Source organism: Peromyscus eremicus, chromosome 12 (genome assembly GCF_949786415.1).
Source record: "Peromyscus eremicus chromosome 12, PerEre_H2_v1, whole genome shotgun sequence".
Lineage (NCBI taxonomy): Eukaryota > Metazoa > Chordata > Mammalia > Rodentia > Cricetidae > Peromyscus > Peromyscus eremicus.
Window position 1 is genome coordinate 74,372,539 of NC_081428.1, and position 15,082 is coordinate 74,387,620.

The following is a 15,082-nucleotide window of genomic DNA, read 5'->3' on the forward strand; positions in this document are numbered from 1 at the left end:
TTTTGTCTTTTCCTCTATTTCTTAAGGAAATTTTTCATTTCCTCTTTAAGGGCCTTTATCATCTTTATAAAGTTATTTTTAGGTTGTTTTTTTCTGCTTTTTCTACATTGGGGTGTTCAGGTCTTGCTGTTGTAGAACCACTAGTTTCCGGTGGTGCCATATTGCTCTTTATGTTATTGAATGTATTCTTACACTGTTGTCTACTCATCTCTTCCTCCACTTGGTGCAGGTGGGACCCGTGGCTTAGGTGGTTGCTCTTCTTCTGGGTGCAGTTGGGGCCTATGGCTCTGATGATCTCTGAGCCTCAGGTGATGTTTGTGGGTATTGGGAGGCAGCTGCCAGGTCACTGGGGCTTTGATGTCTGAGGGTGAGGGAGAGGCAAGAGAAGTACCCCTGGGGACTAGAGTCTAGGGAACAGGGCTGTCCACCTGGGTGCCCAGACACTCACATCCTCCTCTAGGTGCAGGTGGTTCCTCTGGTAGCTCCTCCTCCAGGTGCAGGTGGGGCCCTGGTGGTCACTGATGAGGCTGGGATGGCTAGAGGTAAGTAGATGCTGCTGTAGTATCTCTGGGGCTTAGGTGTCAGTATATAGGGTAGAGACAGGAGATGTGCCCCTGGAGGCTAGGTCCTAGGGAGCAGGGCTATCCAGCTAATGTTATTTTTCAAGCTGTTATTTTTTAACAGCTGAGTAATAATCCATTATGTAAATGTAGCACATTTACTTTATCTATTCTTCTGTTGAGGGACATCTAGGTTGTTTCCAATCTCTGGCTACCATGAAAAGCAGCAATAAACATAGTTGAACATGTTTCCTTGTGGTAGGATGAAGTGTCATTTGAGTATTTGCCCAAGAATGGTAAAGCCTTTTGTGTTTTCTCTATTGAGAATTCTGTTTAGATGTGTAACACATTTTTAATTGGGTTGTTTGGTTAGTCTTGAGATTTTTATATAATTTGGGTACTAAACTTCTACTAGATGTGGAGTTGTTATAAACTTTTCCCATTCTGTAGGCTATCACTTTGTAAGAATGATGGTGTCCTTTGTCTTACAGAAGCTTTTCAGTTTCATGAGGCCCCATTTATCAATTGTTTAATTTTGTGTCCACACTAACAGTGTTCTGTTCAGAAAGTCATCTCTTGTGTCTACAAGTCAAGACTATTCCCTATTTTCTCTTCAGTAAGGTGCAGTGTATCTGGTCTTATGTTGAGGTCCTTGATCTATTGGGAGTTGTTCTGTGAAGGGTTGTAAGTATGGATCTATTTTCATTCTTCTACATGCGGTCATCCTATTTTACCAGAACCATTTGTTGAAGTTGTTCTTTTTTCTAAAGTGTATTTCTGGCTTCTTTATAAAAATCAGGTGCGAAAAGAGTGTGGATTTATGTCTGGTTCTTCAATTCTGTTCCATGCATCAACACATCTTTTTTTTTATGCCAATACTATATGGTTTTTGTTAATATAACTTTCTAGTACAACTTAAAATCAGGAATAATGAGATCTCCAGCAGTTCTTTTATTGTTCAAATTGTTTTAGCTAGCCTAGATTTTTGTTTTTCAATATGAAGTTGAAAATTGTCCTTTCAAGTTCTATGAAGAATTGTGTTGGGAATTTTGATGGGGATTACACTGAATCAGTAGATTGCTTTTGGTAAGATGGCCATTTTTAGTATGTTAATCCTACTGATCCATGAGCATGGGAGATTTTCCATCTTCTAATATTTTCTTCAAGTTCTTTTTTCAAAGACTTTAAGTTTTCATCATATAAACCTTTTACTTTCTTGAGTAGAGTTACCCCAAGATGTTTTATATTATTAGTGGCTATGGGGATAGGTGTTGTTTCTCTGAGTGTTTTCTCAGTCCATTTGTCATTTGTATATGGTAGGGCTACTGATTTTTGTGGGTTTATTTTGCATCCAATTACTTTGCTGAAAGGTTTATCAGGTGTATGAGTTCCCTGGTGGAATATTTAGGTTCACTTATGTATACTATCATATCATCTGCAAATAAAGATTCATTGACTTCTCTCTTTCCAGTTTGCATCCCTTTGATTTCCTTCAGTTGTCTTATTGCTGTAGTTAAGAGTTCAAGTAGTATGTTGAATAGATAGAGAGTGGACAGCCTTGTCTTGCTTGTGATTTTAGTGGAGTTGTTTTGAGTTTTTCTTCATTTAAGTTAATGTTGGCTACAGGTGTACTGTGAGCTGCCTTTATTATTTTGAGTATGTCCCCTGTACCCTTAAACTCTCCAGGATTTTAATCATGAAAAGGTGTTGGATTTTTTCAAAGGTCTTTTCTCCATCTACTGAGATGACCATGTGTAGTTTTTTTTCTTTCAGTTCGTTTATATGGTGGATTACATCTATTGATTTTCACGTTGTTCCATCTCTGCATCTCTCAGATGAAGCCTCCTTGATCATGGTGGATGATCTTTTCGATATATTCTTGGATTTGGTTTTCAACTATTTTATTGAGTATTTTTGTATCTAAGTTTATAAGGGAAAGTGGTCTGTAATTCTCTTTCTCTGTTGGGTATTCATGTGGTTTGGGTATCAGAAAAACTGTGTCCTCATAAAATTAATTGGGCTATGTTCCTTTTGTTTCTATTTTGTGGAATAATTTACAGAGTATTAGCATTAACTCTTCTTTGAATATCTGGTGAATTCTGCACTCAAAATACCTGGCCCTAGGCTATTTTTAGTTGGAAGACTTTTAATAACTGTTTCTATTTCACTAGGAGTTTTGCACCAGTTTAAATTGCTTGCCTGGTCTTAATTTAACTTAATTTAAGTGATACCTATTCAGAAAATTATTCATTTCTTTTAGATTTTTCAATTTAGTGGAGTACAAGTTTTTAAACTACACCTTCACGATTCTATGGATTTCCTTTGTCTGTTGTTATGTCCTCCCTTTCATTTCTGATTTTGTTACTTTGGAAATTCTCTTTCTGACTTTTAGTTAATTTCAATGAGGGTTTATTTATCATACTGGATTTCTCAAAGAACCAATCTTTAATTGATTCTTTGTATTGTTCTCTTTGTTTCTATTTTAATTGATTTCAACCTTGGCTTTCATTATTCCTTGCCATCTACTCCTTTGTGTGTGATTTCTTCTTTTTGTTTCAGGTGTTCTGTTATATTGCTATCATGAGAACTCTTCTGTGGAGTCCTGCTCCACTGGGAACCTAGATCCCCTGAGAAGGGAGCCCTGGAACTGAGGAAAGGAAAATGCACTGCTCACCAGCCTCCCTTTTACCCGGGAGACAATCAGAGGCAGCAAGAAGCCAAGTCAGGTAGGGATTCATTTATTTAAAAACAACAAGCTCCTTTTAAAGCATAAAGAAAATGAGACCGGGGCAGGGGAGGGGCAAATGCCCCAATGTGCGGATCATCTTAAAGGTTACCCAATAACGCACCTGCCTAGTCTACAGAATTTACAATGGTGTCTATGAGGGAATTATGTACTAACATCATCTTTCTTGACCTGAAGCACCAATCATATTTTTTTGTAAATAACTTGGGTTCCACCCTCTACACTCTCCCTCAGGACCAGCTTTACTAGCACCTGGCTCCATAGGCCCTTCCCCCACATGCTTCAATTGTTTTTTTTTAATTAATTTTTTTATGTAGGTACTTGGTGCTATGTACTTGCCTCTTAAAACCTCTAGGTCTGCTCTTTTCTGAAGGGAAACAGAGGAGCAGTGGATCTAGGGGAAAGAGGAGGTGAGGGGATTATGAGGAGGGGACGGAGTGGAAGATAAAGACAGGATTATTATATGAGAGAATAACTTTCGTTGTATTCCATAATTTTGGATATGTTGTGTATTTATTTTCATTTAATTCTGGAAATTTTTTGTAGTGGTTTGAATGAAAATGGCCTATGTAGGCTCGTAGTGAATGACATTATATATTGATCTGGCCTGGTATGGCCCTTTTGGAAGAAGTGTTCCACTGGGTTTTGAGGTTTCAGAAGTACAAGCCAAGCCCAGTGTCTGTCTGTCTTCCTGCTGCCTGCCAAACCACATGTAGAACTGTTACCTCTCTAATATCATGTCTGCCTGTGTGCTACCATGCTTACTGCCATGATGATAATCAACTAAACCTCTGAACTGTAAACCATCCACAATTAAATGTTTTTATTTAAAAAGAGTTGCCATGGTCATGGTGTCTCTTTACAGCAATAGAAAGTCTAATATAGTCTTTAATTTCTTTATTTCTGTCTTGACCCATTTTTCATTTGGTAGAGTTGTTCAGTTTCCATGAGTTTGTAAGCTTTCTGTTGATATCAACCTCTATTCTGTGGTGGCTTAATAGGATGCAGTGAGTTACTTCAATTTTTGTGTATCTGTTGAGACTTGCTTTGTGTCCAAGCATGTGGTCAGTTTTGGAGAGAGTTCAATGAGGTGCAGAGAAAGTATATTCTTTTTAGTTTGGTTGAAGTATTCTATAAACATGTTTGGTCTATTTAGTTTATAGCATTTGTTAGCTCAAGTATTTCCCTGTTTAATTTTTGTTTGAATGACCTGCATATTGGTGAGAGTGGGGTATTGAAGTTACACACTGTCGCCACATGAGGGTCAATATGTAATATAAGCTGTAGTAGTGTTGCTTTTTACAAACTTTGGTGCCCTTGTGTTTGGGGCATAGTTGTTAAGAATTGAAATGTTATCTTGGTGTTTTCCTTTGATGGGTATGTAGTGTCCTTTCCCATCTCTTCTGATTAGTTTTGGTTTGAAGTCTGTTTTGTTAGATAGTAAAATGGCTGCACCACCTTGCTTCTTAGGTTCATTTGTTGGAATATCTTTTTTCAAATCTTTACTCAGAGGGAATGTCTATTCTTGGTTTTGAGGTGTGTTTCTTGAATGCAACAGAAGGATAGATCTTGTTTTCTTATCCATTCTATTGATGTCTATGTCCTTTATTGGGCAGTTGAGATCACAGCTATTGAGATATCAATGACCAATGATTGTTGATTCCTGTTGTGTTGTTGTTGTTATTGTGTTGTTGTTGGTGGTGGTGTGTTTGTGTGTGTGTATATGTGTGTTTTACCTTCTTTTCGTCTTGCTGGTATGAGATTATTCCCTATGTTTTCATGGTTGTAGTTAACCTCCTTAGGTTGCCATTTTCCTTCTAGCACCTTCTATAGAGCTAAATTTGTAGATAAATACTGATTAAATTTGGCTTTTGTCTTTTTTAGGGTTTCTATTGCTATGAAAAGACACCATGACCCAGAAACTCTTATAAAGGTGTTGCGACCACCTCGACCAGCAAGGAAGACACAACACTGAGCTCTTCTTTCTGCCCTTTATTCAGGAACCTTGAACAATCTTCTGACCCTAGGGAAAGCCAGCCCACACCCTTTATAGCCTCTGAGCAACCAACCCCATAGTGCACGTGGACAATGCCGATAGGGTCAGACATACACAAGCAAGCCAGATTCTACGCCCAAGCCAAATAAGGAGTTGTTTATCTCAGAGAACACCCGCCATCAGGAAGGTGGAAGCTGGACGCCAGCGCCATCTTTGAGGCGCGGCCGTGCACGACTCTCTACATAAAGGAAAACATTTAATTGAGGTAACTTGCTTACATTTTCAGAGGTTTAGTCCATTATCATCATGGCAGAATGCAGGCAGACATGGTACTGGAGAAGTAGCTGAGAATTTACATCTTGCAAGCAACAGAAAGTGATCTGAAACACTGGGCGATATCTTGAGCATATATGAGGCCTCAAACCCTGCCTCTACAGTGACATACTTCCTCCAACATGACCACACCTACTCCACCAAGGTCACATCTCCTTATAGTGCCAATCCCTTTGGGGCCATTCTCTTTCAAACCACCACAGCTTTATTATGGAATATATTATTTTCTCCATCTATGGTGATTGAAAGTTTTGCTGGGTATAGTAGTCTGGGCTGGTATCTGTGGTCTCTCAGAGCCTGCAGAACATCTGTTCAGGCTCTTCTGGCTTTTATTAGAGTGTCCATGAAAAAGTCAGGTATAATTCTAATTGGTCTGCCTTTATGTTACTTCGTCTTTTTCCCTTGTAGCTTTTAACATTTTTTTTTATTGTTCTATATATTTAGTATTCTGATTATTATGTGCTGAGAGGGACTTTCTTTTCTGGTTCCACCTGTTTAGTGCTCTGTATGCTTCTTGTACCTTTTATTCACATCTCCTTTTTTAGGTTAGGAAAATTTTATTCTATGGTTTGGTTGAAAATATTTTCTGGGCATTTGAGCTAGGTTTCTTCTCCTTCCTCTATTCCTATTATTCTTAGATTTAGTCTTTTCATAGTGTCCCATCTTTCCTGGATATTTTGTCAGCAGTTTTTTAGAATTACCATTTTCTTTGACTGATGTATCAATTTCTTCTATCATACCTTCAACACCTGATATTTTCTCATCCTCTCTTGCATTCTGTCAGTGAAGCCTGCCTCTGTGGTTTCTTTTCAAATTTCTAAGTTTTTCATTTACAGAATTCCCTGTTTGGTTTGTTGTTGTTGTTGTCGATTCTATTTTCATTTTCAGGTCTTGAATTGCCTTATTCATTTTCTTCCTCCATTTGTCTTTTCCTGTATTTAAGGAACTTATTCATTTCCTCCCACAGTTTGTTTTCCTGGACTTCAAGGGATTCATTAATTTCCTCTTTAAGGACCTCTATCATCTTCATACAGACTGTTTTAAGATCTTTTTTCTAGTGCTTTCAGCTAAATTGGAATATTCAGGGCCTGTTTTGGTATGCCATGGAATAATCTTTCTACACTGTAAATATGTATCGCTCTCGTTGTAAATAAAAAGCTGATTGATCCATAGCGAGGCAGAATTTTCAGTGCAGAGAAAATGTTGGGAAGGAGAGCAGGGTCTGAGAGGTCTCCGGGAAATACAGAGGGAAGAAGACATACTGGAGGACAGGTAAAGTCATGAGCCATGTGGCAATACATAGATTAATAAAAATGGGTATATTTAAGTTTGTAAGAATTAGTTGGTAATAAGCCTGAGCTATCAACCAATCATGTATAATTTATATTAAGTCTCCATGTCAGGTATTTGGGAACTGGTGGGCAGGAAAGAAAAGTCTGTCTACAGTGGTATGGTTGCAGGGCTGTTTCCCTGGACTGTTCACCTGGACTGTTTTTCAAATGAATGCCTGCTGGTGGTACTGGAGCTTGAAATAATGGGATGAGTTGGGGGAAGGAAGGTTGTAGGAAAAGATCTTTGTGGTCCACTGGAGATGGGGTCAGAGAAGAAGGGGAGACTGCAGCAGGTGTTCTGCAACAGAGTTGGGGGTGAGACTGGGTGGACTGAATCTGGTGGAGCAGAAGAAGTGAAGATTTGCCAATTCATATTTTTCAAACCACCTGACCAATATACTCCCATCCTTTTAGACAGACCTTTTAGACAATGGATTGGGGAAGAGGGATTGAGTCTGCTCCTTATCAGGCTCTGAAGATAAATATGATGTCCATGCCAAACACTCTTGGCTCTCTTCTGTGTAATCCAGATTGCTGACCTAGTAAAAAGCTTTACCTCCAAGGCCACCTTCCCAGAGGTTGATGATCAATGGCAAAGGCACCATGGTGTAGAAGATGCATGAGGAAAGTCTTACCTATGTCTCAAGTCTCTCACTCAGTGACATAGATGATGAGCTCAAAGTCATTCTGAGCCTTGCCAGTCATGAGATCTATGCACAAATCATCCCAGCCTCCCTAGTGTCAGTTCATGGGTCTTTGGGCCTGCTCTCTTCTTCTGGCTCTGAGAACAGAGTACATCCAGATTTACCTTCTTACCTGAACAGGTGTGGACAACTGTGTGAGCTTCCAGATCAGTCAGTATGTTGAGAGTTTTGTGATCTCTTGGGGCCAGGCTGCAATCTTAAGTTGAGCTTCTATAAGAAAAGACTTCTGTGAAGAAGACAATTTGCCCTAACAGCAGCATTTGACTATGCTGGAACTTGTAGTTTTCTAGGTATTGTAAAACTGGGCTAAACCTCTTCCTGGGTGGATTCTGGATGTCCAAATTCCAGGCCATGAACCTAAGCAGTCAGCTATGTACTCAGAATCTGCTTTCTTTAGCACACTGTGTGATGATGTTTTGTGTATGCTCTAACAAAGCTTGCCTAAAGATCAGAGGGCAAAGCCAGCCACTAGTTAGCCACAGAGGCCAGTCAGTGGTGACATACACCTTTGATGTCAGCTTTTGGGATCTCACGCCTTTAATCCTAGCACTAGGGAGGTGAAGACAGGAAGTGATATGGCTGGGTAGAGAGAAGAATGTAAGGTGGGAGGAGACAGGAACCCAGTCCCCTTTCAGTCTGATGATTTTGTAGAGGTAAGAACTCTAGTGGCTTGCTGCTCTGCTTCTCTTATCTTTCAGCTTTCACCATGACATCTGACTCTGGGTTGTTATTATTATTATTAAGATCAATTAGAATTTGTGCTACAACACTGGGTCTCTTTGCTAATCCCTGGGCTTCTTTCAGAGGCATCATACAGGTAGCCCATGTGATCTTTGGCCCTAGACATGAGTTTCTCGAAGGCAACTGAATTAGCTCTCACCACACTTGCTTGGCTCAGCCAGTGAGGACGACCTCTCAGTGGGCACCCAACCCCACAGTGTCTAGGACCTGTTGAGGGTACACAGGACCCTTCAAGGAAGGGCTTTGGTCTGGTGGGCCATATTCAAAGCCTAAAGCCACTGAAGCAGGTCCCCTCAGTCATGTGGCAGGGGGAGGGCCTTTGTCACTTTTACCTAAGGACTGGAGATCTGGAGGGCACCCCAGGGAACAAGCCCAGCCTCTGAAGGAGCACCATTGAAATTTGCTATCTTAGGTTCCCCAGCTACCCAGTGAGGTTCTGAGGTGTCTCCAGAGGAACTTTGCCTATGTTGACCTCCAGGACCTGGGTGTACTACAAGGGGATGTTCAGGGATGATATACTCCTCTTGGAGACATCCACACCTCCTGTCTTAGGTGTTAGAGGTATTCTGAGGGAGTGCTTTTAAACCTATCTGTATCTGTGGATGGATACTATCAAAATATCAAATGTGCCTTCAAGATAGAGATTTGAGTACTAGAAAGATGGCTCAGTAGCTAAGTGTGCTTGCTACTCTTACAGAGAGCTGGAGCTCAGTTCTAAGTAGCTACATAGGATGGATGGGTCACAACTGTCTATCACAACAGCTCCAGGGAATTTCACAACCTGGAGGGGTGACTCCAGTGGGCATACTCAGAGACATAGAAATAAAAACAAAAAACATTTATACATGATTATAGGCATTATATTTTTATAGGTAGTAGGTTTCCATCCCCTCCTCCTCCTCCTCCTCCTCTTCTTCCTCTTTCTCTGCCTCTTCCCCTGCTGCCTTCAACTCTACCACCTCCTCCAACTCTTCTTCCTCTGCCTCTGCCTCCTCCTCCGCCGCTGCCGCCTCCTCCACCGTCTCCTCCTCCTCCTCCTCTTCTTCCTCCTTCTCTGCCTCTTCCCCTGGTGCCTCAAACTCTACCACCTCCTCCAATTCTTCTTCCTCTGCCTCCACCTCCTCCGCCGTGGCCGCCTCCTCCACCGTCTCCTCCTCCACCTCCTCCTCCTCCTCCTCTTCAAGCATATCTTCATCTGAAGATTGAGGTGGGGCTTGGTACAGTATATTTATCGCTAGGGATAGAGTAGGAATAGGTTCAAAATAGGGAAGGAGTCATGGCACAAAGTGTAGCAGGAATCTTAAAGAGTCTTATTAATAAAATCAAACCTGTGAGCCAGGTATTGGGGTGAAGCTGGAAGATCAGAGATACAGAACAGGCCACAGCTAACCTCACCTGGCCAACTTCTCAGCTGCCCTTGTTTCCTCAGACTGGAAGCCTCTGTGTCCTCATATCTGAATGGCTCTCAGCTGAATTGTGCTGCTCAAAACCTAAAAGCTTAACCAGCCAAATGCTTCTAGTTTCTGGTCCTCACGCCTTATATACCTTTCTGCTATCTTCCATCACTCCCTGGGATTAAAGGCTTGCTTTCTGGGATTAAAGGTGTGAGTCACCATGCTTGGCTGTATCCTTGAACAGATGGATTTCTGCCTCTGGAATGCTAGGATTAAAGGCGTGTGCTACCACTACCTATCCTAAGTGTCTAGTGGCTTTTTTGTTCTCCGACCCCAGATAAGTTTATTAGGGTACACGATATTTTGGGGAACACAATACCACCACAACAAAGCTCTGGGACATTGCTGGGTATTTCTTGCAGGGACCAAATTGACCATCCTAGGTGAGTGACGGCTCCCACAGGTGCCACCATCCATGCTAACAACATTGTTTGGGACAATTTTCTATTGGCTGTTGTTCTGTTGTTTGTAACTTTTGGATGTTTCCCTTGGGTCTCCTTTCACATCAGAAACAAAGCTTTGCTTGCTAACTGTGCTGTGCTTAGCATCCCTGTTCCCACCCTGTTCAGCTCCCCTGCTTTCCTCAGCTAAGCAAGAACAGCACTTCACCTCTTTTCCACAAGTAATGGTGTGACCAGATGACCTGTTAAGACTCAATTGTATCTATCTGGGCATGTCCCTAAGCAATGTCCCATTGTATACACTTCCTATTGGGATTTTGGTTGTCCCATAAACTCTGTAAAGGACTCAGGTGAGGCCACATTTCAAGGGAAGGGGAAGACAACTGGGTACACATGCATAAAACAGGAATGAATCCAGGGATCCATGATGGATGGTTAGGTCCGATCAGGTGGGCCAATCAACTCAGTATGCAGAATCAGGAATAAGGCAGCAGGGACACAATTTCATGGATTACTAGGCATAAAGAGAAGAGTCCCCATTCCACTCAGGAAATAGGGAGGAGGGTGAAGAAGGCTCTGGGTAAAGGACAGAAGAGTGGTCAAATGATGTGGCCAGTGAAGTGGGCTCCTTTTTTGCTGTGGACACATTGATTAGAAAGAGGAGTCCCTGAGTTTACACAATGCAGAATCAATGCATCAGAAGTAGAAGAATACAGGGCAGGCAGACATACTTTGCAATGAAGAAAAACCCTCACCCTACTGCAGGGGTTCCATAAAAGACATTGGGGGAATATACTCTCCTTTGATTCATACTCTAGACCAGTGGAGACAGGTGAGAACTATACTAAGCATGAAGCTGTATCAGTTCCAGACTGCTTAGAGTACAGAACACACATGAAGACATGGCAAGGTGATCTGATGAGACAGGGCAGGAAACTGAGGTTCAGACATACAGAGGATAAGTCAGAGAGGACTCAAGAGATAAAATACAAGTGGCCATGCACTTTAATTCCTGGGATTTTGTGCATCCATGATGAACTAGTAATATCTGCTTAGCTTACACAACAGGCTTATATGTATGGCTATGCTCTCAAGGCTAGACCAAGTGGCTGCTGGAGCATCCTCATTGAAGACACTGAGTCAACGAGAAGCAGGGAAGAAATGGAAAATGGAACACTTGCAGTGTGCTGATGGGAATAGAAGACAGTAAGATCATCCTCCAATGGTACAAGCTTCCCATTACTCCTATCAATCACTTGAAGACCAGATGGATGGTCTTCTAAAACCAAGAAACAATGTGAGTTTTAATTTATGCTAAGTTGCCATCTAGTACACGCTCTCCAGGGTACCAAAAGGAATATGGTTTATGAAGTGGTATTGGTGAACAGGAGAAAATAAAGACCATGATAACGTGTCCCCTCTGCTGCACATCTGGGTACCTCAGAATGCTGGAAACAAAACAAGGCTCACAGCAATCCAGGAGATAATTCAATGAACCATGTAGCATTTTAACCTCTAGTGGCACCATGCTCCACTCCCTAGTTCAGTGCATGAACCACAAAGGGGCAGTCACATCCCAGGGACAGGAAAACCTTAAATGCTGTTGTGTTGGAGCAGCACAGCTTTTCTCTGGAATAGATACTATTTTTAGAGTAGACTAATAGAGCTATGTAATTTTTCTCTTTGGAGTAGAAAGCACTTTCCCAAATCATCTGCTAAAAGCATTGGCAGACCATGTTTTTCCAGTGGTTTCCTGTGGTAATAGGTATATTCTGGGGCAAACATTCCATAAAATGAAATCGCAATAAAATGAGTATCATGGAGATAATTTACACACTTCCTACATTCTTTTGGTTAATCCAAGATTCACACAAATGGAGGACAATGTATACACACACACACACACACACACACACACACACACACACACACACACACGTGGTTCTGAACAATCAAGACATGAGGCTTTATTTTCCCATTGACACTGAAGTTCTGTTCACATAGGAAGGTTAAACTAAGAATTCTGTACCCTCCAGTGTATTGAAGCTGTCTCCCACAGACCAGTAGAATCCCATGACAAAGACAGGATACTTGCTGGTTGTATGCAGTTAAAACTCACTCCAATCACTAATTCACTATTACAGAAAACCCCCAGAAACACATGAGGAAGAGAATAATCACTGTAAACAATTCATTCACAAAGTCACTAAAGAAACTGAAGATTTAAAACACACAGGAGCAATAATCAATTTCAAGGTAGTCAAAACCATTTTATAGCAATGTCTGATTAACAAAAAAAAAACCATAAGGTATGTTTGAAAACATGAAATATATGGAAATGTGCTACTAAAACTCAAAGTTTCTAATTGGTAGCTTTAAAAGGACGTTATCATAATATTCATCTGATCGTAGTGTGAAACTTAAGATTTAGATACTAACTTGGAGAACCTATAGAGTTTAGGAGACTAGAAAGGGAACATTAATTGGTAAGGAGGAAGGAAGATATTAAGGGGGTCATGGGAGAACACAGGTGACATGAAGGGAAAGGGAGGAGTAAAGGGAGGGAGATCTGAGTGGGGAAAGGGATGGCAGAGTAGAACCAAGGAGGGACACACTGAGGATGTTTGAAAAGGCTAAATGGAAAATTATAAGATTAAATATATACACAAATAGTCAAACAAAAATGTATAATTGGAATTGCTTCAAACAGAGAATTATGCCAGATGCCATGGCTTGCCATGTAAACATTTGATAGCCTGAAAAGAAGGCTGAGGTAAAGATCATCTGTCTTTTTCAGAGGACATGTTGTGATTCTTTGATAGTTTGTATATATTTTATGGAATTATAAAATGGATCATTTGCTTCCGAAAGAGGAAAAGCACAGGAACCTCCCATTTTCCTTGTACTTACAGATCTCTTTCCTGCTCTCTCACACTCCCAAGCACAGGGTGTGACATGGCCACTACTGGGACCCTTTCCCATTGAACCTGGCCAAGAAGACTGTTACATATTTCAAATTTCACTTGTACTTTGGGGATTCTTTAGATCTAATCCATCTGTGTCACCCACATGTGGATTAAGTAGCAGATAGGGTGACTCACCTGTTCCTGCCCACATCAGGTGAAGCTATATCAACTTATACATGTGCTCCAGCTTTCCTCTAGTTCATGTTATTCAGCGAGAGCCAAAGTGACTTTTATTTTTATTTAATTGTTTTAAATACATCTTAAAATTCTATGGTTGTATTTCTAGGGATGAGATGGATACACTGCTATATTTCAGATAGTGAAAGTTCCAGTAAATTTGTTCAGTTTTACATATGGCACAGAGGATAACTGACTACTACGTATAATGGAAGCAAAGCCTCAATATGTACAGTACCTTTCCTTTGGGTTTGTAGTATTTCTTCAGATGTATGCACAACATCAGCTGGAGCAGCTGGAGCAGCTGGAGCAGCTGGAGCAGCTGGAGCAGCTGGAGCAGCTGGAGCAGCTGGAGGTTCTTCAATAACTTCAGGGATGACAGACTTCTTATAAAATCTTTTAAAGATTGAAGTAACTGGGAATGTAGTCACAACGGAGAGTTATGTTAGTTTACGGCAGAAAACCAGAAAACTAATCGTGGCTGTGTGTTTATAAATATGGTCTAATTTCCCGTTCCAGCTAGTCATCAGTGTCAGAGTGTTGCTTGTGGAAAATCACCACATTTTGTGATTAAGCAGTATAAAGACACTATAAGTACTGTCTGCATTTACGTGGCTGGTGCAATAGAGAAGGAGCAGCAGGACTGAATGTGTTATATGGGTTTGGTGCCAGATGGGAGCTCTTCCTTCTGACAATCGCATGAATACACTGTTGTTCATACGATTCCCCTTTCTTCCATGCTTTTCTCCAAACACTGGAAGTTTCAGAAGGACTTCTCATGATACTTTCTAGTCTAAAAGGGAACTACAAATGGTAAATCATAAGGAAAGGCACATGTACAGCAGAAATACTCTGATGAGGTTTGTTAAATACCAGAGGAATTCAGCTAGAAGCTAGTGACTGAATTTAGAGTGATCCATTGCATCCAACATGGAAAGGTGGCTGTTGCTGACTTTCACTCTTTATTTACCTATGGTACTTGTAGCTCACAGAGAACACATGGCATTGCCTTAGATGACTGAGAAGTAAAAACTGTGTGCACTCCCATCTTTTCACCTTCAGGTACCACATTAGTTACACTTCTGTCACTGTGACCACACCCGACAGAAGCAGCCTGAGAGAGATATTCTTTACCTTCCAATCGCTGACTCAAAACTGGAGTAGAGGGCACTGGCTTAGTACCAATATGTGACCCTTCTCCTGCATCTTCAACCTGTCATATCCCTCCCACTGACTAATTTTGATTGCCAGGGAACCACACTGAGAGATTATAGATTCGAGCATATTCCTTAGAAATACTCAGAGTCCAAATCATTCTGTATCATGTTATTGCACGATGGTTTGACAAAAATGAAACTTCCCTTCAATTGGCCAAGCCTTCCTTGATGTCTTCAACATGACCAGGTAAGAAAAGCAGTCTGGTATTTGGGTGGTAAGTATGCACATGGCTTTCTAGATGACAAATATTCTCAGCCACTCTACGGACAACCCAGAAAAATGTAGCTAGAAGGGCAGAGTCTATATTAGCACCAAGTGTGCACCATACCTGCTCTGCTCGACTCATCAAAGTCTAATTTCTACACACTCTTCTATCCACAGACTCTAAGGGGGGAAATGAGTCAAGCTCACTCCCTAACCATTATTTTAAACCTATAGAAATACCTCTAATGAAA

At 41.0% G+C, this 15,082-nt stretch overlaps 1 protein-coding gene across 1 annotated transcript in view; it reads right to left on the minus strand.

Annotated features, from left to right (window-relative positions):
• Window positions 1-9,277: 9,277 nt before the first annotated feature.
• Window positions 9,278-15,082, minus strand: part of LOC131922282 (PH domain-containing protein DDB_G0287875-like) — a 67,877-nt gene continuing 62,072 nt past the window's right edge. The window contains exons 18-19 of the mRNA XM_059277043.1: window positions 13,648-13,824; window positions 9,278-9,645 (exon numbers count right to left, since the gene is read on the minus strand). Of these exons, the coding sequence (XP_059133026.1) occupies window positions 9,278-9,645; window positions 13,648-13,824 (545 nt within the window). The remainder of the gene's footprint in view (window positions 9,646-13,647; window positions 13,825-15,082) is intronic.